This window comes from Scyliorhinus torazame, chromosome 13, assembly GCF_047496885.1.
Source record: "Scyliorhinus torazame isolate Kashiwa2021f chromosome 13, sScyTor2.1, whole genome shotgun sequence".
In the NCBI taxonomy this organism is placed as follows: Eukaryota; Metazoa; Chordata; class Chondrichthyes; order Carcharhiniformes; family Scyliorhinidae; genus Scyliorhinus; species Scyliorhinus torazame.
The window spans coordinates 55,987,500-56,010,881 of NC_092719.1; the positions used below are offsets into that span (position 1 = coordinate 55,987,500).

Here is a 23,382-nt window from a genome sequence, read left to right on the forward strand (position 1 = left end):
CACATGGACCAACCCAACCCTGCAATATTATATTTCCATCTGTTTCTAGTTATTGTTATGTTTTCTTTTCCCACCTATGTGATTTTGTTTTACTTTTTAGGCTCTGTTTTCCTTTTCATATCTCTCCCAGTGTCTTCTGACCACTAGAGCCTGATTGAAGCCTTGCCCGAGGACTGATTCTGTTCCCCAGGAAGTGCCATTTACCCCTCTATATATGCATTCCCAGGATGCGGGATAGAGTTAATGCCAGGGCAGACTGGCAGCACTCAGGAATATTCTCTCTCTGCTGCAATTTTGGTTGGGGTTTTGATTGTCAATGCAAGCATTTTGATTATTTACAGCACCACCAGTCCTGATGCCTGGCATCATTCATTTTCCTTAGTCATTAGTCAGTTTTTGTAGTGGTACAATATTAAGCCTCAATTATACATTATCAATAAAGTACCTTGTTGTTACTCACAGCTTTTGGGCTATATGGCAGATTTAGTCAGCACACCATGTTGAACCCAATATTCAAATTATTATTCAGTCCCTTTTCCAATTTCCTTTTCACCTTATTGTTTTCTGAGAACTCAAATTTTCATTTGGTTGTGGATGCATAGCCACTGTGCTTCCCTGGTATCTTGTCAAGTGACAATTCAGTATGTTGGCTTCTTTTAAAGCATGACGAGATAGCACAACTGAGTCTGATCTGTCTTCACCTAATGTCCGCGTACACTTTCAATCAAGGACTGCTGGATAAAATAAAGAAATATTTGTGTTTTTGCACAGCCTCAGGATCTCCCAAAGTGCTTGATGGCCAAAGAAGTGCATTTAAATTGTCGGCACTGGTTTAGGAAAGATAGCAGCCAATTTGCACAAAGGGCGCCACACCTGATCCTCTTTCCATTGAGGTTCATGGAACAATGGTTGAAATAATTTTTGGAGACTTATTTCATGTCATTTATACTTAGTTTGCAATGAAATACTTGCCAATGCGATGGAAAATAAAAACTGGTCCAGAAAAGTCAGCTGTCGATTTGTAAAGAGCCCGTTTGTGCTGTTGGCTTTGACTAATTTCTCCCCCATGGTCTTTAACAATTTAAAAAGTCTGATTTATTTTCTTTTAATGAAGCAAAATGATTGCTGGGTCTGTTTCCCTTTGGTCTTGCATCCGATTTATAATATTGATTTTTCCACTCTGGAGAAAAATATTCTGGTCTGTTCAAGAGAATGTTGTGTGGAGGACAGGCCATGAAAAATAAAATAGAACAATTTTCTGAATGATATTTGATGACTACACATAGACAGCTGAACAATTTGTACCCAGGTTGATGAGGATTTGGAAGGTCATTGAACCTCTTTTCTTCTGAAGTGATCTTTTTATTCTCAAGGTGTCATATTTAAATTGACAAGATTGTAAAACCTCAGATTTTACTTTCAAAGTGGCAGATTGAGCCACATTATCCCCTCGAGCAAGAAAGCTAGGGTGTTGATAGTCTAGATGGACATTTAATCATTGAAGATAATTGAAGTTACTCCTTGCAGCCCTTCGCTTGATTATGGAGGAATCATTAGCCATATACTAACTTCTACAAATTTTAAATTTATGTCGTGAAGCTTCTTTTTCAAAAGGTGCTAGATTTCCCTTATTCATTTAATGATGTAGCCTGTTTAAAGGCAATGCCCATTTGAGAAATACACAAGGAAATGACAGATTTGGGAGCGATAGCGAATTCAATACTCCTTGATCTTTTCTTAAATTTATTTACAGGACATGGACATCACTGGCTTGGCCAGCATTTAGTGCCCATCCCTTGCTGCCCTTCAGAAGGTGGTGTTAAGGTGCCTCCTTGAACCGCTGCAGTCTAGTAAAGCATGTGTATTTAAATAAAATCCTATTTTAAAAATCCTAATCTTATTAAATGGTGATCAGGCGCATTCTTTATGAGAATCAATTCCTAGTCATGGGTGCTAAGAGTGGCCCAATTGACTAAGGTGCTTCTTTGAAGATTCACTGATATCCACTTCTTGTCTGACTCCCAAACATTGCACCAGAAAAAAGGAAATTGTCTGGGTTGAATTAAATCTCAATATTCTACAACACATATATGCAGTAATTACTTCAAAGCAGCTTTGACTCTAACCATTTTGCACCCTGCAACTTTTTTTACTTTCAACCTCTGAGTCTAACTGATAAACTAGATTAATTGTTCACAAAATAATACGTGTGAGTCTTATCAGTGACTTAACGGCATGTTGACATTATGATTGCCAACTCAGTATGAAATATATCAAAATGTTAGTAAGTTATGTTCATCAGTGCATCTGATCTTCTCAGCTCTGACATTTGACCATCAACATCAGCACTGTGCTGCACTGTTCTTCCTGATAAAGATCATTGTTTCATAGATGAAGTGACATAAAGCTGCTGAGCATATGTCAGGATAGATTTCGCAATGATAAGGTCACTAATTTACCATGAGGAAGATTTGCCTGGGGGTTGGTATGTGTAAAAAAGCGAAGAAAGACTTGTATTTATGTAGCACTTTTTATGACCACCGGACATTTGAAAGCCAATAATACTTCTGAAGTGCAGTAATTGTTGTAATGTCGAAAATGCTACAGCTACTATTATTCAAAATACTGCCGTGGAATCTTTTAATTCATCTGAGCAGGTAGAACAGACCTCGACTTAATATCTCATCGGAAAAAAGGCTCCTCTGACAGTGCAGCATTCCCTCAGTGTGCCCAAGCCTAGTGCAAGACTTGCACCAGGAGCTTCGTGACCCCGAGGCGAGAGTGCTACCGACTGGGCCATGGCTGATACTGATTTATTGTTTGTTCAGTATCTTCTCACACTTCCTTTTCTCTTTGGGGGAAATAGTGTTGGAAGGATTGGCAGGCTGACAATCGAACTGTGTCATGAAATCTCCTTCCAAGCTTGCAAATCCTGGAGTGAGTCTCGAACCCATAGATTTCTGACTTAGAGACAGGGATGTTACCTGGATAAGTCAGTCACTAAGCACAGGAATGTAGACAACTGCTCCGAAAAGCTACGCTTGAAAAAATAAGAAAGTTGATTGGTGCTGAAAATTGGTCAGGGGATGGTGTGATGGTCTTGGAACCATTCTGAATGCAATATTTGAATCCAGAACTAAGGGAAACTTACATTTTCTGAAGCTACCTTCCTAATCAAAACTCAGCAACTTCAAGTATCATTTTATCCTTCTGAGCGATGCCAGATTAGTGTTCCAAATGAATTTTATGATCTGCCACTAATTTCTGTTTATAATGTAATGAATACTTGAAATTTACATTTTACAAGTTTTTCCAATTCAATTACAACACCAACAATAGCTTATATTTAGATAGCACCTCGAGAGTAATGAACATCCCGCGGTATTACACAGGAGCATTAGAAGGTAAAATAGAACATTAAGCCATATAGGAGATATAAGGTCGGATGACCAAAAACCTAGTGAAAGAGAGGTTTTAAGGAATGAATGTCTTGAAGGAAGAAGGTAAGTTAGGGAGGTGTGCATATGGGGAAGGGGGGGGGGGGTCGGGTACCATGGTATTCCAGAGCTTAGGGCCGAAGCAACTAATGGAACGCCCACCAGTGTTGGAGTGATTAAAATTAGGGATGATCAAGAGTTCAGAATTAGGTGAACGCAGATGTCTAGGAGGGTCGTAGGAGATACAGAGATGGGGAGAGCTGAGGCCATGAAGAGATTGGAAAACAGAATGAGAATTTTAAAATCAGAATGTTTCTTGACCAGGGCCAGTGTGGGTCAGCAAGCGCAGGAGTGATAGGGGGACGAGACATGGTGCGAGTTAGGACACAGGCAACTGAGTTTTGGATGACCTCATGCTTACAGTGTAGAATGTGGGAGCTGAGCAGGGGTCAAGTCAGTTGTATCAAAACCACAAATGAGGATTTCAACAGTGATTTCAGCAGCCTATAAACTGTGACAGGGACAAATCTGGGGGATGTTTTGGAGAGGGAAATAGGCGGCCTGAGTGAGGTTGGGTGTATATGACCAGGAGCTTAGCTCTGGACCGAATAGTATGAGCAGTCTGATAACATGGCAACAATGAAGAAGTCACAAGAGCTAGTGTCGAGGTAGAGTCCGGCGTCAGCATCCAAGTGAAATTGAACACTGCGTTATTGGATGAGGGCTCAGATTCTTCAGCCTCCCAGCCGCGTGTTTCTCGGTGATGGGAGGTGGGGGGATTCTATGCTCCCACTGCTATCAATGGGATTTCCCATTGAAGCCACCCAACGCCTACGGAAAACCCACAGGTGGGGGTACACTGCCCGTGGGACCAAAGAATCCCACCGCTAGCAAAAGGCCAGAGAATTCCAACCTAGGTCACCAAGGTGCAACATGTAGATGACAATTAGGAGGGGGTTAAGGACAATCCTTATTGGAGAGGTAACAGTGCGGGAGGAGGAAGAGAAGCCATTGTAATGATGCTCTGGATACAATTAGATAACGAAGAATAGAATAGCTGAGGGAAGTCCCATCTGGTTAAACGATAATGGAAAGGAGGATGGCGCAGTCAACCATATAAAGGCTGTAAACAGTTTGAGAAGGGAAAGTTTACCTTTGTCATAGTCACATAGGATATCATTTGTGACTGATAAGAACTGTTTCAACACTGCGGCAACGGGGGAATTAATAGAGTGTCCGAGTTGCTCCTCATTCTGCTGTGCTTTGATTAAGGTCATTTTAACTTAACAGCAGCTTCTTTAGAAAATGGTAGAATACAGCACTCTGTCCTGCAGTTAAATTAAATGTAAGAGGATGGTTTAAAAGGTAGTCATAAAGATCCAAAGCCAAATGGTCCTGGAGCAGGGCATGTCATGACATGTGTTGTTAGAATTTCTCTTGGCCACTTTGGCTTAATGTTTTTTGTGTGATATCTTCCTGGAAATACGAGTTGGTAAGGCATGGCCAGGACAACAGGGTATCTGGGATCCTTGAGAACAGTCAGATCGACAGTATATCTACTTAATCAATAAGATTTAAATACTAAAAAAGAAACAGGACTGATGGAGGAAGAGGGTATATAGGTGTCAAATCAGGTGCAGAAAAGAAAGCGAGGAAAAGACTGTATAAAATAGAAAGAAAAGAGTCTGAAAGGAAACGCAAGTAAAAATGTAAAAAATTATAATTAAACGCAAAATCTAACAACAATAATGCATGTAAATAAGGCTCCACAATTTAAATTGCTCCCTTTCTGGGCTGGATAAATTGATTGGTATTGCATTAACAAATATCACCTTGTTAAAATGGCACTTACGCTATTAATTATGAGTCCAAACTGTCTGTGTCAAGTTTAATGGGTAAATAATGTGCATATCCTGTGAGTTCTTAAAAATAATGGGAAACTAATGGTTGTATGCAGTTAGTGTGAGGCAAATGACAGAGCAGCATCAATCAATTAGCAGGTTCTGGAGATCGAACACACAGTGTCTCTCTTCTATTGAACTTACTGGTCAATTTGTACATTAGCAACAGCACGCACTGTTAATTCACTGTTATGTTTCCAGTAAGATTTGGCCCCCTTTATCCATTGATGATTTCATATATCGCAAAAAAACTGTATAATTGTGTATTTTTATAACTACTTTTGATTATAAGACCATAAGACATAGGAGCAGAATTAGGCCACTCGGCCCATCGAGTCTGCTCCACCATTCAATCATGGCTGATATTTTTCTCATCCCCATTCTCCTGCCTTCTGCCCATAACCCCTAATCCCCTTATTGATCCAAAATCTACCTATAAACCTATCTAATTATAAATCTTTTAATTTTTTGTTTCCTGTTGCATCGCCATACAAATGAACAAAGCATTAGAGCTAAAGCATATTTAAAAACGTTTACTAAATTGGCATGCCTTTTAAACATAATTTTAAAAAATGTTCATTCAAGGGATGTGGGCATCGCTGGCTGGGCCACGGTTTAGTGCCCATCCCCGGTTGCCCTTGAGAAGGTGGTGCTAAAGGAAAAAGTTCCAGAATATTGACCCGGCGACAGTGAAGGAACGGCGATACATTTCCAAGTCAGGATGGTGAGTGACTTGGAGGGGAACTTAGATAATTACATAACTTGCCATAATGCAGCAATTTGATCAGTATGGCTAAAAGTACATTTTCCTCATAGTGGATAAATAGGCTAACGTTTCTACCATAGCTTGGTCTATGAGCAAGATTTTCCATGCTTTAATTTAATTACTTTTTCTGTTTATAAGACACAGCATTATTGGTGATGAGTTACAGTTCCCTCAGGGAGCCTGGGTTCTGTGGCAACATACACTTTTAGATACATGTTGTAGTCTGGAGCTATGGATGGTGATGGTGGAGGCTCCAAAGCTCTTTCCATCACATGGCTGACCAGGAATCACTTCCGCTCTTTTTGCCTTCTAGGCGTGTATTGGAAGGATTTTCAGATTGATGCTCAAACTGTCGGGCTGCGTTATGAACACACCTTGCTTGGCCATCAACTCCTGGGAGGGCACTTGAACATGGAGCTTCTGCCCCAGAGGCTGGGATGCGACACATTGCTCCACAAGACCTCCCATACCACTTTTAGTCAGACACAAATGCTTACCCAATGTCAGTCGCAAACAGATACCTTGGCCAAAGCTTTCTCCCTCATACAAGAGTGAGCACAGGTGGGCAGGCGCGGACGTTCATGCCGCTGGTCAGTGTTCCCATTTTCGAGCAGCATTCCAACCCTGGGCTGTTTTCCCAGGGATAGGATGGGGGTGTGGGGGGGATGGGAAGGACTGCCAATTAAGGAGCTTTAAAGGCCAATTGAGGTCGATGTCAACTAGGATTTTCCACTTAACCTCTAGGGTTGAGGCTCACACCACCTTGGAGGCTGCTTCCTGATGGCGAACCACATGGGGCCAATGCGCAATGAAAGCTTTGGAGCCTTCCACACCTGCCTGGCTTCACCTGCATCTGCAGGCCACACTCTTCCTCTTCTCAAGAGTGGCCCAGCTGCTAAAGACATTTCCTGTTTAAAAAGTTGGAGACAGTTCACTTCCATCTTAAGGCTGCCTCTCTGCTACCTGAAAAGGCAGTCTGCTACTTCCTTAGTGCTGGGTGGCCACTTAGACCTCCAGATTCGAGAGCCTGTCCGCAGTCCTTAATTAGACAGCAAGCCTGCTATCTGGCCACTAATTGACCAATCTGGTGAAGATCAATGCCGGTGACTGTTCCCCACATAGGGCAGGGATTGGCGCCTCAACAAGTTGGGTTTTACAACAATGCAGCAGCCTTTATGGTTATTCTTCTCTGCTGCTAGCCCACAATTTCCAGATTTATTGATTAAATTTTGCAACTTGCCATTCCCAGTGCGGAAACGAAGCCCTCTGCGCATGCACGGGGATGATGCCAGCACACGCTGGCGCTCCCGCGCATGCGCCAACTCGCGCCGGCCGGCGGAGGCCCTTCGGAGCCGGTTTGCGTTTGCCGGTCGGCGGGGCGCAAACCACTCCGGGGCGGGCCTAACCCCTGAAGGTGCGGAGGGGCAGCCCCATGCTGGAGTGGTTCACGCCACTCCGTCCCGCCAGGACCCCCCGCCCCGCCGGGTAGGGGAGAATCCCGCCCCTGAAGTATTATGCACTATAATCAAGAACGGCTTGCAGACACAAAATAAGTCTGGTTGCTATGACTGCTAAGGAAAACACAACCTGTGCAATCAGCCAAACAGCTTGTAAACCCTGGAAGAATAATAGAAGAAAATAATAATGTGTGGACATGGTAGTTCACTTTGCACAATGCTTTCAAAAACTCTTTCTGAGCGATGCCTCAAAACTACCGGTAAATTAATTTCACAAACTAACTAGTGTGCGATAAACAGGTAGAATAAACCTCCTTTCATTTAGGCCCACCTGTAGAGTGTTGATCCTTTCTTCACAACTCACAACAAATTAACCCAAACTGCTGTTTCTTCTTCATTCCTGGGTTGTGGTGGTTGCTGACGAGGCCAGCATTTATTGACTACTCCTAATTGCCCTTGAGAAAGTGGTTGTGAGCTCTTTTCTTGAACTGCTGCAGTCCATGTGTTATAGGTTGCCTCACAATACTGTTAGGGAAGTGGGTTCCAGGAAGGAAAGGCGATAGAATTGCAAGTCAGGATGATGTGTGACTTGGAGGGGAATCTACAGGTGCTGGTGTTCCCATGCATCTCCTGCCCTTGGCCTTTTAGGTGGTAATGGTCACAAATTCAGAAGATGCTGTCAAAGGAGCCCGTGAGTTGCACCTTTTATATAATAGACACTGCTGCCACTGTGTGTTGGTGGTAGAGGGAAATAATTTACAATTGGGCTGCTTTATCCTGGATGGAGTCAAGCTTCTAGAGTGTTGTTGGAGCTGCACTCGTCCAGGTGAGTGGAGAGTGTTCCATCACGCTCCTGATTTGTACCTTGTAGATGGTGGGCAAGATTTTGTTTTTGAGAGGTCAAGAGGAGAGTTTTTCCTCTCACTCCCATTCACTTCAGTTTTTCCAGGGCTCATTGATGTCACACTTAGTCAAATGCTGCCTTGATGTCAAGGGCTGCCATTCTCACCTCACCTCTGGAATTCCATTCTTTTGTCCATGTTTGGACCAAGGCTGTAATGAGGTCAGGAGTTGAGTGGTCCTAGCTGAACCTAACCTGAGCATCGGAGAGCATGTTATTGCTTTGTAAGGTGTCTACGCCACTTCCACCACCTTGCGGCAGATGGAGTGGCAGTTGGCTGGATTCAATTTATCCTCTTTCTTGTGTACAGGACATATCTGGGTAATTTTCCACATTGCTGGGTAGATGCCTTTGCTGTAGCTGTACAGAAATAGCTTGACTGGGAATGCAGGCAAGTCCTGGAACACAAGTCTTCAGAACTCTTGCTGGAATGTTGTCAGGGCTGAGAGCCTTTGCAGTATCCAGTGCCTTCAACCTTTTCCTGATAGCAAGTGGACTAAATCAAATTGCCTGAATTTGGCAGCTGTGGTGCTGGGACCTCTGGAGAAGGCTCAGATGCATCATCCACTCAACACTTCTTGCTGAAGATTGTTGCCAATGTTTCACCCCTACTTTTTGCACTGATGTGTAGATGCCGGCGTTGGACTGGGGTGGGCACAGTAAGAAGTCTTACATCACCAGGTTAAAGTCCAACAGGTTTGTTTCGAATCACTAGCTTTCGGAGCACTGCTCCTTCCTCAGATTCACCTGAGGAAGGAGCAGTGCTCCGAAAGCTAGTGATTCGAAACAAACCTGTTAGACTTTAATCTGGTGTTGTAAAACTTTTGCACTGATGTGCTGGACCCTCCTCATCATTGGGGATGGGGGTATTTGTGGAGCCTCCTCCTCTGCAGAGTTTGTTGTTTAATTGTCCACCAGCATTTATGATTGGATGTGGCAGGTCAGTAGAGCTTAGATCTGTTCCATTGGTTGTGTGATTGCTTAGCTCTGTCTAACACTTGCTGCTTCCACTCTTTGGCACGCAAGTAATCCTGTGTTATAGCTTCACTAGGTTGACATCTCATTTTTAGGTATGCCTGTTACTGCTCCTGACTCTTCACTGAACCAAGGTTGACCCGCTGGGCTTGATGGTAATGGGAGCGTGGGAGTAATGCTGGGCCACAAGGTTACAAATTATGGTTGTATACAACTCTGCTGCTGCTTCTGATGGCCCACCGCACTTCATGGATGCCTAGATTTGAGTTGCTAGATCTGTGCTGAATCCATCCCATTTAGCATTTTGTTACTGCCGCACAATACGATGGCAGGTATGCTCTCTCTAAAGACTGAATTACGTCTTCAAAATGTGTGCCATACCTGGAGAGATGCATTTGTGACAAGTAGATTGTGAGAGTCAGATTGAGTAGGTTTTGCACCTTTGTTGGTTCCATCACCATCTCCCACAGGCCCAGCTTAGCAGATACGATCCTTAGGACTCGACTGCCTCAATCAGTAATGTTGCTTCCCAGCGACTGTTGGTGCTGGGCATTGAAGTCCCAAGCCAGAGTACATTCTGTGCCCTTGCCACCCACAATGCTTCTTCCAAGTGGTGTTCAGCATGGAGGAGTACTGATGAGGAAGGGTGGTAGGTGGTAATCAGTAGGTGGTTTTCTTGCCCGTTTCTGACCTCATGCCATTAGACATCATAGAACATAGAACATAGAAAATACAGCACAGAACAGGCCCTTCGGCCCACGATGTTGTGCCGAACCTTTGTCCTAGATTAATCATAGATTATCATTGAATTTACAGTGCAGAAGGAGGCCATTCGGCCCTTTGAGACTGCACCGGCTCCTGGAAAGAGCACCCTACCCAAACTCAACACCTCCACCCAACACCAAGGGCAATTTTGGACATTAAGGGCAATTTATCATTGGCCAATTCACCTAACCTGCACACCTTTGGACTGTGGGAGGAAACCAGAGCACCCGGAGGAAACCCACGCAGACACGGGGAGGACGTGCAGACTCCGCACAGACAGTGACCCAAGCCGGAATCGAACCTGGGACCCTGGAGCTGTGAAGCATTGTGCTATCCACAATGCTACTGTGCTGCCCTTAAGAACAAATAAATCTACACTATATAATTTTACCGTAATCCATGTACCTATCCAATAGCTGCTTGAAGGTCCCTAATGTTTCCGACTCAACTACTTCCACAGGCAGTGCATTCCATGCCCCCACTACTCTCTGGGTAAAGAACCTACCTCTGATATCCCTCCTATATCTTCCACCTTTCACCTTAAATTCATGTCCCCTTGTAATGGTTTGTTCCACCCGGGGAACAAACATGGGGTCAGGAATCCTAGGGCAACTCCCTTGTTACTGTGCCACAGCCCCTGTTGGGTCTGCCCTGCCTATTAGTGGAAGTGACATGCATAAGGTGGTGCCTGGGACATTGGCTGTAAGGTATGGTACTGTGAGTATATCAGGCTTTTACCCAGTCGTAAACTGGGTAAACTTGAGGTCTGTGGGAGAGCTCTCCCAATTTTGGCACAAGTTTGTAACGATCAAATTTGACATGAATTCACCCGTTTCCAATTACCACCATTACCTTGTAGCCTAACTTTGACAAGTCCCAGTACTCACCTGAACCAGCTGCTGAGAATATCTGCCTCATTGATCTTATCAAATAACCAGTTTCAGTCAGCCCTACATCTTTGATGTTCTGCAAATCATTGTATAAAATTCATTCCTCTAAGTTGCAGGTGATATTGATCTCTCCCAATATCCAGATAAAAAGGGGCTGCTTTGGTCCAGGTAGTTACATTGGAATGCATTAAGGGGTGAAATCACTCTTAGTGTATTGAAAATGTGTTACATTTGAGTTTATTCTTCTTGCATTTGTTTTAATGTCCCTTCTGGCAATCACAGCTTTACTGTGTACACTTTCTGCAAGATTGAGTCCAATAAGGCTAACATACGACTGGGTAATCAAGCAGAAAACAACTGCAATAATGGTCCAGAATCACATATAACTGGCAAATGGCCATTTTACCAGCATAAATAGGGCAAATGGAACAGTTCAGCTGTTGATTATGTTACATTGAGTGACTGTGGAGTAAGAACCCAGAGTGTACAAAGCCCAGTTCACTTGCCTAAATGATGAGAGGTAAAGGATAGTAGAGCAATCCACTGATATTCCAGGTTACACCACACCAAGGAGTCAATAAAGCAAACACAAGAAATGGTTCTTCTTAATTGCCACACATTGGAAAATGTGAGCTAGAGAGTGTCTGCCATGAAAGAAATGCAGAGCTGAATGAATGCAGGATAAATGTGGACAATCTGAATCTGTCACACATATTGAAGGGTTTGTTTGACCAGCTGTACAAATAGCCTACTTAACCTGAATTTATCCACCAACATGATAGCAGTGCAGCTCAAAGGAAATTGGATTCCCACTCAAGCTCCATCCCTCATTAAAGGAATCGAAACGTTGACTCTGCTTTCTATCCTTACGGATTCCGCAAGTCCTGTTGAGTTTTTCCGGTGTCCTCTGCTCCTGTTCCAAGATCAATTCAACAGGATTGGTAAGAAACATTAGTATTTCGAAGACTGTCACGACACCCTGGGCTAGTGCACGGTCAATTCCAGCCCCACCTGACCCGGAGTCGCAACATTAGTGAAATTAAGGGTGCGACCCATCGGCCTCACAGCGCCCACTCGGGATGCAACGAGGCTGGTAAATCTCTCAAGAGGCCACTCACGAGATTTACCGGCCTTGTCATGCCTCACGAGATGTAACGAGATCTTGCGAGGCATCACGATCTAGATCCTACCCATTGAGGTTGAAACCCTTGCATATTCAAGTGAATAGTTAGCCTCACTTGAATATGTCTACACTGGATCTACCCAGTGCCCGGGACCTAACAGCCTGGCCTCGGAGGCCCCAAGCAGGATCTGTTGCACACTGGTATCCACAAACATGGACCAGGAGTACGGCATTTGGGGGGGGGGGGGGGTGTTCCCTCCCAGGTGATCAGAGGTCCCTGGGTACCCTTTGGCCCCAGCCGACCCATCAGCTGCATGGGCACTCCAGCTCAACCTATCCCATCTTTTTGGCTTCGCTATGTGTGTGTGTGGGGAGTGTGTGTTTATGCGCGGTTGCAGATTGTCAGCCCTGCGAATGTCATCATGGACCCGGCGAATCCCGCACCGTTTTTCATGGGAACCGATGGTGTTCCACGTGGCACTGGTGCCAGCCCCTCACTGGCAGCGGAATTGGTGCAGGTTCTGCATCGATTTTTCTGACGTAAAAGTCCACCGATTCTCCGTTGGCGTCAACACTTAGTCGTAGAAATGGAGAATCCAGCCCAATGTCTTTCTGACGTTCAGCGTCTGGTTTGGTACTTCCTTTCTTCCAGGATTGATGTGACCTTCTCAGGCAAGGTTCTCTGCCTTCCCTGCAGACTCAGCATGATTTCAGATTCACAGCAAAGGATGTGCTAGACGCTCATTGCTTCCAAAACAATAGATCAGTCCTTTTACTTCAGCCCCTGAAGAGCAACAAACTTCTAGTATTGGTACATTTAAATGATCTTAAACTTCCACTTACAGACAGCAGGCAACAGAGAGAGAAAAACAGCTCCCTTCACTTCTGAGGTCTGATCACTTCTGGAACGTTTTCTCAGAAACATCACGCACCACCCAGGGGCGGCACAGTGGTTAGCACTGCTGCCTCACAACGCCAGGGACCCGGGTTCAATTCCCGCCTTGGGTAATTGTGTGGAGTTTGCACTTTCTCCCCGTGTCTGCGTTGGGTTTGCTCCTGGTGCTTTGGTTTCCTACGGGTGCTCTGGTTTCCTCCCATATCACTAGATAGTTTGGCCATGCTAAATTGCCCCTTAGTGTCCTAAGAAATGTAGGTTAAATGGGGTTATGGGGGGAGTGGGTCTGGGTAGGATCCTCTTTCAGAGAGTCGGGGCAGACTCGATTGACCGAATGGCCGCCTCCTGCACTGTAGGAATTCTATGCTATGGTTCCAGGAAGCAATCACTGACTGCTGACAGGTAGAACACTGCCCCTGGCCAACCCTTTGGTTGTCAGTTAACCAATTAAACTGATTGCCTCCAAAACCAGTTCCCCCCATCTACTTCGTACAAACACACAGCCTGAGAATACAGTCTCCTGGCAAGCAGGCTGTTTTAAACTTTGCGTCTTCTGCTTTCTTCTCTCTACTTAATAGCACATCCCAATTATTGATCTACAGACCAAAGCAGTAAAATAAAATAAATGGGACCAAAGGAAATAGACAGGAAGGATTGTTCAAGACCGACCTCCAAAGTACTATGTATGAGGTAGCCCGCATTAAGTGAGAATGTCCTAGTACAAGTGGTGACAGACAGCAAAAAGAAGCCACTGACATGGTTTAATGCAGTCTTATTGAACATGTTAGCTTTGGGAGGCCAAAGAGGGCTTGAGTGTCACACCAGCTGGAAATAATTGATTATTATTCTGTTTAAAATCTGTTACCCGAGCCAGTGAATGTGACACGGTTATTCTATGACATGCAGCAATATCCCTGTCTTCACTACACTCTTGCACCATTTTTTCATAGAAATATCACCACTCTGTAAGTTTCTTATTGGCTGGGGACGCAGTGCATCCTGTGTTGTAATGCGAAGCAAGGACCTGATCACAGGCACACACAACAGAAGCTTCCTGTCGATCAGAGGAGGAATATAATGGGAAATGTTTTTGATTTATGTTGGAGGCAGGCCCAGAATTGGCAGGACTGGAATATTGGCATCGGAGAGTGACTTGCCAGCGTGTCTCTGCCTCTGGGCCATTTTTGAGTTGATTGTTTTGTGCGGCCAAACCCATTGGTTCTCCCTCCATAGCAACTGCAGCTGTGGCCAGTATATATTTTGGCTTTATTTTTTTAAATTAAGGGGCAATTTAACTTGGCCAATCTGTGGTGTTGGGCGTTCTGACACACAGATGAGCCAACACAGTTGTATATGGTACAACGCTATTTTATTTAAACTTTCTATGTACAATTTTGTCTTGATACTCTGCACGTGGGGATTCCCTGTTTGTGATGTTAAAACAGGTTGTGTCCGTGTCCTTGTCCCCAGATCTACTGTCCACCAGGTGTCGTGTTCGTGCTTTCATATGGTTCCTGTCCTTGTGTGTGATTGGTTGTGGTGTTGTGTGTTCTGATTTGTCTGTTGGTGTGTCCATCATGATGTGTGTGTTTGAATATCATGACATCCCCTTTTTACAAAGATATGTGCCTACGTGGTAATAAATATAATCGTGTCGTGAGTGCATCTAAGAGTGCGTGTGTGTTGTGTACAGCATGTGCATATGACGTAACTATTTACATGGGGCGATGTCGGGTGCGTCACATCAACAAGGTTGTACCATAACAGAACATGTATGCGAACGAGAAAAAAAAACTTGAACAGTGGTCCAGTCAGACGATTTCTGGAACGATAAACAACAACAGGTTATAATACAGAAGTGTGTAACTTTTTGAACATATGAACGGTGTTATAAGTCCAGTCTAATGGGCTTGCGACGAGTTTGGGTTGACCATCAGGGTGGCACACTACTCATCGGCTGGATTGATGGCATTGACCTTGTTGACATCGATGACGGAAACGCGGAAGGCATCCTGGTCATCTGCATCACTTAACTGGAAGTCTTGATGCGTGGGCTGGACGGTCCTGACTTGTCTGCAAGATTGTCGGGGATGTGCAGGTTCCATGGGTTGAGCCGCACGACAGTGGGCAGCATAGTGGCCCATCTTGCCACATCTGAGGCACTGTCGGTTTTTAGCAGGACATTGCTCTTTTAAGTGTACAGCTCCACAATTGTCGCATGCCATGACGTCACGGCGTTCGTTGCGCCACTGCGCACGCGCAGTGCGATCTTGCGGTGGGCGCGCCTGCGCAGTGCGTCCCTCGATGTGGCCGGTATTTTTGGCGCGCACCAGCGAAAAGCGCGGGAAGCGGCCGCTCTCGTCGGGGCCGCGGGTCGGGAAGTAATCGACGGCCTGGATGCGTTCGGCGTCGTGGGCGGCCTGGCTTGCCGATTCGATGGCAGGGGACCCCCTCCGTGCCAATTCGGACGCCTGAAATCGGGCAAAACGGCTGGTTGCATTCTCGTGGAGGACACAGGCTTCCACAGCAGACGCTAAGGTGAGGCCTTTTATTTTAAGAAGCTGATGGCGTAGGCCACTGGAGGCAACGCCAAAAACAATCTGGTCCCTGATCATGGACTCTGTGGTGCTGCCGTAACCGCAGGACTGCGCTAGATTTCGGAGGTGCGTCAAAAAGGGTTGAAAAAGCTCCTCCTTACCTTGCAGGCGTTGCTGAAAGAGGTATCTTTCAAAACTTTCATTCACTTCAACATTAAAGTGCTGGTCCAGTTTGAGGATGACCGTGTCATACTTGGATTGGTTTTCACCTTCTTCGAGCACCAGTGAGTTGAAGACGTCGAGGGCATGCTGCCCTGCGTAGAAGAGGAGCAGTGCAATCTTCGTTTCATCAGAGACACTCTGTTTCTCGTTGGCTCGGATGTACAGGTCAAATCGCTGCCTGAAGAGCTTCCAATTGGTACCAAGGTTCCCCGCGACTTGCAACGGCTGCGGTTTGTCGGTGCGGTCCATGTCCAGAATGGCAGGTTAGTTGGCAGGTATCGATCCACTCGTGTACCATGTGGCGTTGGGCGTTCTGACACACAGATGAGCCAACACAGTTGTATATGGTACAACGCTATTTTATTTAAACTTTCTATGTACAGTTTTGTCTTGATACTCTGCACGTGGGGATTCCCTGTTTGTGATGTTAAAACAGGTCGTGTCCGTGTCCTTGTCCCCAGACCTACTGTCCACCAGGTGTCGTGTTCGTGCTTTTATATGGTTCCTGTCTTTGTGTGTGATTGGTTGTGGTGTTGTGTGTTCTGATTTGTCTGTTGGTGTGTCCATCATGATGTGTGTGTTTGAATATCATGACACAATCCACCTACCCTACACATCTTTTTGGGTTGTAGGGGTGAGACCCACGCAGACACAGGAAGAATGTTCAAATTCCACATGGACAGTGACCCGGCTCCGGGATCGAACCCTGGTCCTCGGTGCCGTCAGGCAGCAGTGCTAACCACTGCGACGTCCTGTCGCCCAATTTCGGCTTTATTAAGAAGTCTTCTCTCTCTCTCTTTCCCTCTCACTTGCTCTCCCCTGTTGTGTTCCACCATGATTCTAATGGCATGGAGCCATGAATGCAATAGATTTTGGTTTAGGAATGAGGATGTATCTATTTGTAAAAACGTACAAGAAGCCGGTAGAGATCATAGAAGATCATAGAATTTACAGTGCAGAAGGAGGCCATTCGGCCCATCGAGTCTGCACTGGCTCTTGGAAAGAACACCCTACCCAAGGTTATCACCTCCACCCTATCCCCATAACACAGTAACCCCACCCAACACTAAGGGCAATTTTGGACACTAAGGGCAATTTATCATGGCCAATCCACATAACCTGCACATCTTTGGACTGTGGGAGGAAACCGGAGCACCCGGAGGAAACCCACGCACACACGGGGAGGATGTGCAGACTCCGCACAGACAGTGTCCCAAGCCAGGTATCGAACCTGGGACCCTGGAGCTGTGAAGCAATTGTGCTATCCACAATGCTACCGTGCTGCGGTATGTTTAGTGTTCTCACATCTTTACGGTCCAAATTCAATAAACCCTGGAGTCAATGTGGATGAAGGAAAATTGGGAGCATGGAATCTGCAGTTTGCCCATTGGTACCAAATGCTGTCAGCAGTGAATAGTTTGTTTTGTTTCCCTCTGGCTGTATTTTGTTGTTAATCCTTCACACAATTATCCTTGTCAGATCGCCTGTACAGCTTGATTTGTATCCTCCAGCTGTTAGCTCAGGAAACTATTCTCCATATAGTGAGGAAAGCTTTCACAATAACACATTGCAACTCTGAAGTCTTGCACGTCTTGTTGCTTGAGACTCCTTGCAACTTCAGAAATGCCTGGTGTGAAATACTCAATTCAGGCTCCTGGACGTGGCAGGATAGTAGAACGCATATATCTGAGCTTGTATGCGGCAGCATTCCGTTTTTGTGGAAAGAAGCCAGAGTACTCTGATACGCAACAGGAGTCCATAAGCCATGAGAATGGTTCCAAATGGTCCTGATGCAGAAAAGCGACCAGTGCTGCAGTGGAAGAACCACAGGGCTATTTGGCATATTAAACCTACTAAAGTCCAGCACAGTGACCTCTTCGAGAGATGAGGGTCAGAATTTTTTTTAACTTTCTCCAATCTGACTCTCCTTAATGGGTGGAAACAAGAAATCCAGCACTAGTGTCTCCCTGCAACAACTTATTACTGATACAAGCTCAGCTTGCCTGTAGCTCTAGTCTCTGCATTTCTCAGATTATTCTTTCCTGTGATAAGGTTCTCAAAGAAGAGCCATTAGAACTTAAGATAGCATTGAACAATAAAAGCTCGTTCAACATTTTTTCTTCCATTGGCCTTGTACAATTTACAATTTTGTGCCTATCTCTATCTATATGACTGATTTAATGCACAATTCACAGATTAAACAGAATGCTTTGATCTTAGAACTTTATACTGTATTTCCTCTTCCGACATCCTATTGGTCTGATACTAACTAATTTCATTGTACGTGTTGGTCCACCCTCAGTTTCATAATAGCCCATATTTAAGTGAATGATTTATTAACAGTGCCACTGTGAATCTCAGCACATGAATACAACTGTGAGCTGGTACCATTATCTCCTGCTCTCCCTTCCATGCTGTGTGCACACAGTCTAACATATGTTCACAAATAATTCTTACAAACTCATTGTTTGATTATCCATGTAGGAGCAACAAATCTCGGGAAACAGGGAAATCATGCCAACCCACACATTGTTCTGATATTCACTGTGCCCAGCTTATCCAGGGCATCTGGGCATAGTCAAAGGGAAATATCTTCTTCTGTCTTGTTTTTTGATATAATACACTGCAGAGTGAAGATTTTCCTCCTCCTGTAAAAAGAAATGAGACTTTAAATATTGTCTTAATGTGTTAGGATTGGATCAGCCTTTGTATATTGTAGTGCGGAGGTTCCAGGTACAGCACGGCAGCACGATGGCACAGTGGACTGCAGCACGGTAGCACAGTGCACGGCAGCACGGTAGCACAGTGGTTAGCACAGTTGGCTCACAGCACCAGGGTCCCAGGTTCGATTCCAGCTTGGGTCACTGTCTGTGTGGAGTCTGCACGTTCTCCCTGTGTCTGCGTGGGTTTCCTCCGGGTGCTCCAGTTTCCTGCCAAAGTCCAAAGATTTGCAGGTTAGGTGGATTGGCCATGATAAATTATCCCTCGGTGGGCTTATGGGGATAGGGCAGGGGATTGGGCCGAGGTAGGAATTCTATGAAGTAATCTTTTGAAATCATGTTCACCAAAACAGTAGATTTTATATATATATTAGATACTGCATATTACTTCAGGTTTTGCGAGTTTCATTTACAGGTTGCAAGGATGTAATGAAATAATAAGCTACATTTTGGATACTAACATGCCAGCAAAAGCAGCACACACTTTTAATAACATGAACTTCAATAAACCAGTATTGCTGGTTTCAACGAGGTTTTTCTAAGATTCAAAGTCAGCAATATGGCACCACTTGGGATGAAAGTTTTAATTCATTGCACAATGGATTGTCTAAGAATTGTGAGAGGCCTGGTACTTAAGCACAAGGGGGAGTGTTGGAAAGTAAACTCACCAATTGTCTCAGAGAATGCAAGAGCGAGATTGGAAGCTATCACATGCCCGCTCTATTAATACAGTTGAAATGCAACCTGAGTGGCCAGGAAAATGAGATGAGGTCTGACAAAAAGAAAAACCAAAAATTCAAAGCTTATAAACTCCCCAAGCAAAACATCTTTGACTTGATTAATAGGGGAACACAGTACAAGAGCATGGAGATTATGTTAAGAGCCACAGGCTGCATTCCACTTCCAGATCAAAGACCGACCTTCCTTTCTTTCTTACATGGGAAAATTCCCCAAACTCTGCTGGTATTTTGCTGTATGTAGGCTTGAGATCACAGAATTAACAGTGCAGAAGGAGGCCATTCGGCCCATGGAGTCTGCACCGGCCCTTGGAAAGAGGACCCTATTTAAGCCCACGCCTCCACACGAATACTGTATTCCATTCTAGGTTTTAAAAATTATTTTATAGGATGTGGACTTCACTGGCTAGGCCAGCATTTATTGTCCATCCCTAACTGCTCTTGAGTGACATTTATGGGGCATCTTGACAAATACATGAATAGGATGGGAATAGCGGGATACGGACCCAGGAAGTGTAGAAGATTGTAGTTTAGTCAGGCGGCATGGTCGGCACGGGCTTGGAGGGCCGAAGGGCCTGTCCCTGTGCTGTACATTTCTTTGTTCTTTGTTCTTTGAGAAGGTGGTAGTGAGCTGCCTTCTTGAATGGCTGCAGTCTCTGTGGTGTAAGTACACCCACAGTGCTGTTCATAGAATCCTTACAGTGAAGAAGGAGGCCATTCAGCCGACTGGTCTGCAGCGACCCTCTGCAAGAGCTTAGATCCGCTCCTCCGCCCACCCCACCCTGACCCCGTAACGCCACCTAGCCACATCTTTGGACTGTGGTAGGAATTCAGAGCACCCAGGGAAACCTACGCAGACACGGGGAGAACGTGCAAACTCCACGCAGGTAAGGCCAGAATTGATCCCAGGTCCATGCTTCTGTGAGGCAGCAGCGCCAACCACTGCACCAACGTGCCGCCCATGTTAGGGAGGGAGTTCCAGGGCTTTGACCCAGCAACAGTGAAGGAAGTAAATTCCTTTGCCGACTGAAACACAATCGTTTGACCTAAATTCTAGACATGACGCAGAGAGGAAACGTGAGTCCTATAGTCCTGGTGCTAATGAAGTGAGTTATGAGGAAAGATTCTAAAGAGAGGAGCTCTCGAATCTTGAAAGGAAGTGATCTGTAAAGATTTGTAAGATAAATAGAATAGGAAGGGTTCACCCTGACCACTTTTCCCATGTTATACCGGAACCTCAGAAAAATGTGACAGAGGTGCAAATTAGTAAAAGTTTACGATTAATATCAGGAAACACTTTAAAAAAGTGGTTAATATTCAAATTAATCACAGAATTGTTATGGCGCAGAAGCAGGCCATTTGGCCCATTGTGTCTGCACCAGCTCTCCAAACGAGCATCATGACTTATTTCCTGCCTTTTCCCGGTATCCCTGCACTTTCCATTCGGCTTTCAGGTTGGATGTTGGAGGCAAAAACTCTGAAGTAGAAGCAGTGGATGCTGCGAAAAGATGAGCAGAATTGCCATTCATGTCTGAACTTACCTTTGCAACTGCGGCACAGATTAAACATTTCAGAAATAAGTGACATTTTGTTCCATTTGATTGCCTGTTGATCCAAAGATTAGCCAAGAGGGAGAGCAGCGATGCAGATACATGAGAACACAACCACCTACATGTTCCCCTCCAAGCTACACACCATCCTGACTTGGAAATACATCGCCATTCCTTCACTGTGGTTGGATCAAAATCCTGGAATTCCCTCCCTTACAGCACTGTGTGTGTGCCGTTCTAGAAGGCAGCTCACCACCACCTTCTTGATGGCAATTAGAGTTGGGAAATCGCTGGCCTAGCCAGTGATGTCCATGTCCTACTAAAGAATTAAGAAGTAGAGACTGGTTTTCTAGAATAGACTCACACAGCGGTATGAACCAGTTGTACTATTATTACATAGTGATGTAACAGCTATACGAGACAGATTTCACAACAGAAGGAGAAAGGTTAAAAATAAAATTGAATATATTATTAATTGGTGACAACTAAAGATTACCAACTACCTGTAATGTGGCTAAAATCCCTTGCAGACTGAAGCAGGTGTAATATCGTTGCATTTCTTTGGAACAGTCAGCAGTCAAGGTAGCGAGTGGGCTGCGCATTTACAAAATTAATGATTCAGTCCAGAGTAGGATTAGGTTTAGTATTGTAGAACTTATTAATTTTTGTACAACTTTATGGACACGGCAGTGCCAAATCTGGGCTAGTTTAGCTCAATGGGCTGGACAGCTGGTTTGTAACGCAGAACAAGGCCAGCAGCACGGGTTCAATTCCTGTACCTGCTTACCCGAACAGGCGCCGGAATGTGGCGACTAGGGGCTTTTCACAGTAACTTCATCCTTGCGACAATAAAAGATTATTATTATAAATAATACTGCATGATGTCAAAGACCTGTCTAGCTTTTTAAAGATGCGACAGGGATAACTGTGACATAACAACTTTCCTTTCAGTAAATAAAAAATAAATAAATCTGACTTGATGTTTTTATTTGAAATACATCACATGGATACCACATTTATTTTCACAGAGCACAGATTATTTATTTTTTGATGGCACAATATGATCAGATAAAAATGTTTAAATTCTCTTTTGTGACATTGCAGGAATCAGAAACGAGGAAAGATGACCAGACTCTGGACATTAGGCTGTCTCCCTCACTGGACAGTTTCCCTCCAGAAGAGGAGGACAATCCTTATGAATTCCTGGCTACGGCAGTCACCAAGAAACCCCGTTCCTTGGAAATATCCAGAGTGTCTTCAGGAATACCAGGTATTGGAACTAGAGAGCCATTGCGTTTCCCTCCCAGGTCTTGGCTTCAGATATATCTGAAATACATATGGGGGGGGGAATGAGGCAGCATTGCTGAAACAGTGCATTAATCACAGCATTGCACCTGTGCCCCACTGAGCTGAGCTCATCTAATAATGCAAGGTTAGTTTATTTATTTTGGGGAGATTTCTGCAGCTTAGTGCATGATTGGCCAGGAGTCCCACTGTGATGAGGATGTCAGATGACAGCAGTTATGTTTCCATCTGAAAATCTGTCTGAGTCATGGAGGCCCCTTTGATTGGCTGGTCTTTGAAGCCAAAGAGGCAACGTACCAAGAACAAAGTGTGACCGTGTTAAAAGTGTGAAGCGATTTCATTTCGGTAGGAAGAGCACAATTTTATAAGTAGGGTACAATTCTAAAGGGGATGCAAGTGCAGAGTGGCCAGGGTGTAAATGTGCATAAGTCATTGAAGGTGATGAGACAGGTTGAGAGCATGGCTAAAGAGCATACAGAATACTGGGCTTTATTAATAGGGGCAGAGAATACACGAGCAAAGAGTTTATGTTGAATAAAACATTACAGGCGGGATTCTCCGACCCCCTGCCAGGTTGGAGAATCCCTGGGGGGCGGTGCGAATCCCGCTCCGATGCCGGCTGCCATATTCTCCGGCGCTGTTTTTCGGGTGGGCACGGGATTCCTGCCACGCCGGTAGGGGGCCGTTGGCAGCGGCCCCCCTGGCGATTCTCCGGGCTCCGATGGGCCGAGCGGCCGTCCAGTTTTGGCCAGTCCCGCCGGCGTGAATCACTCAACTAGCGTACTAGCGGGACCTGGCAGGTAAGTCGGCCAACCCACAAATGCGCGGGAGACTTCCTCAGCGCCCCGGCCCCGACGCAACATGGCGTGGGGGTTCAGGGACCGGCCGCGTAATAAAATAGGGCCGGTGCTGGTGAGGCCGGCCGGCTGATCGTTGGGCCCCGATCGCGCGCCAGACCCCATCGGAGGCCCCCCCCCCGGGTTCTCTGCTCCTCGGAGAATCGCCTGCCGGCGTTGGACCGGCGCCGCGGGAAAAACAGCAATTCTCCCATATTACGCGGCATGAGAGAATCGCACCCTTAGTCCCCAGAAGGGAGAATCCCGGTCGATATACTTAAAAACACTACCACAGCCTCAGTTGGAGTATTGCATGCAGGTCTGGGTCCCACACTTTAGGAAAGACGTGACGGCATTAGAGAGTG

At 45.2% G+C, this 23,382-nt stretch overlaps 1 protein-coding gene across 13 annotated transcripts in view; it reads left to right on the plus strand.

Moving 5' to 3' along the window:
• The window catches only part of anks1b (ankyrin repeat and sterile alpha motif domain containing 1B), a 1,303,035-nt gene that overhangs the window by 875,522 nt on the left and 404,131 nt on the right, over positions 1-23,382 (plus strand). For all 13 annotated transcript variants that reach the window (XR_011934063.1, XM_072471544.1, XM_072471547.1 and 10 more), the window contains one exon: positions 21,981-22,146. Coding sequence is in view for 12 of the 13 variants with exons in the window: in XM_072471544.1 (XP_072327645.1) it covers positions 21,981-22,146 (166 nt within the window). In the remaining variant the exon portion in view is untranslated. The remainder of the gene's footprint in view (positions 1-21,980; positions 22,147-23,382) is intronic.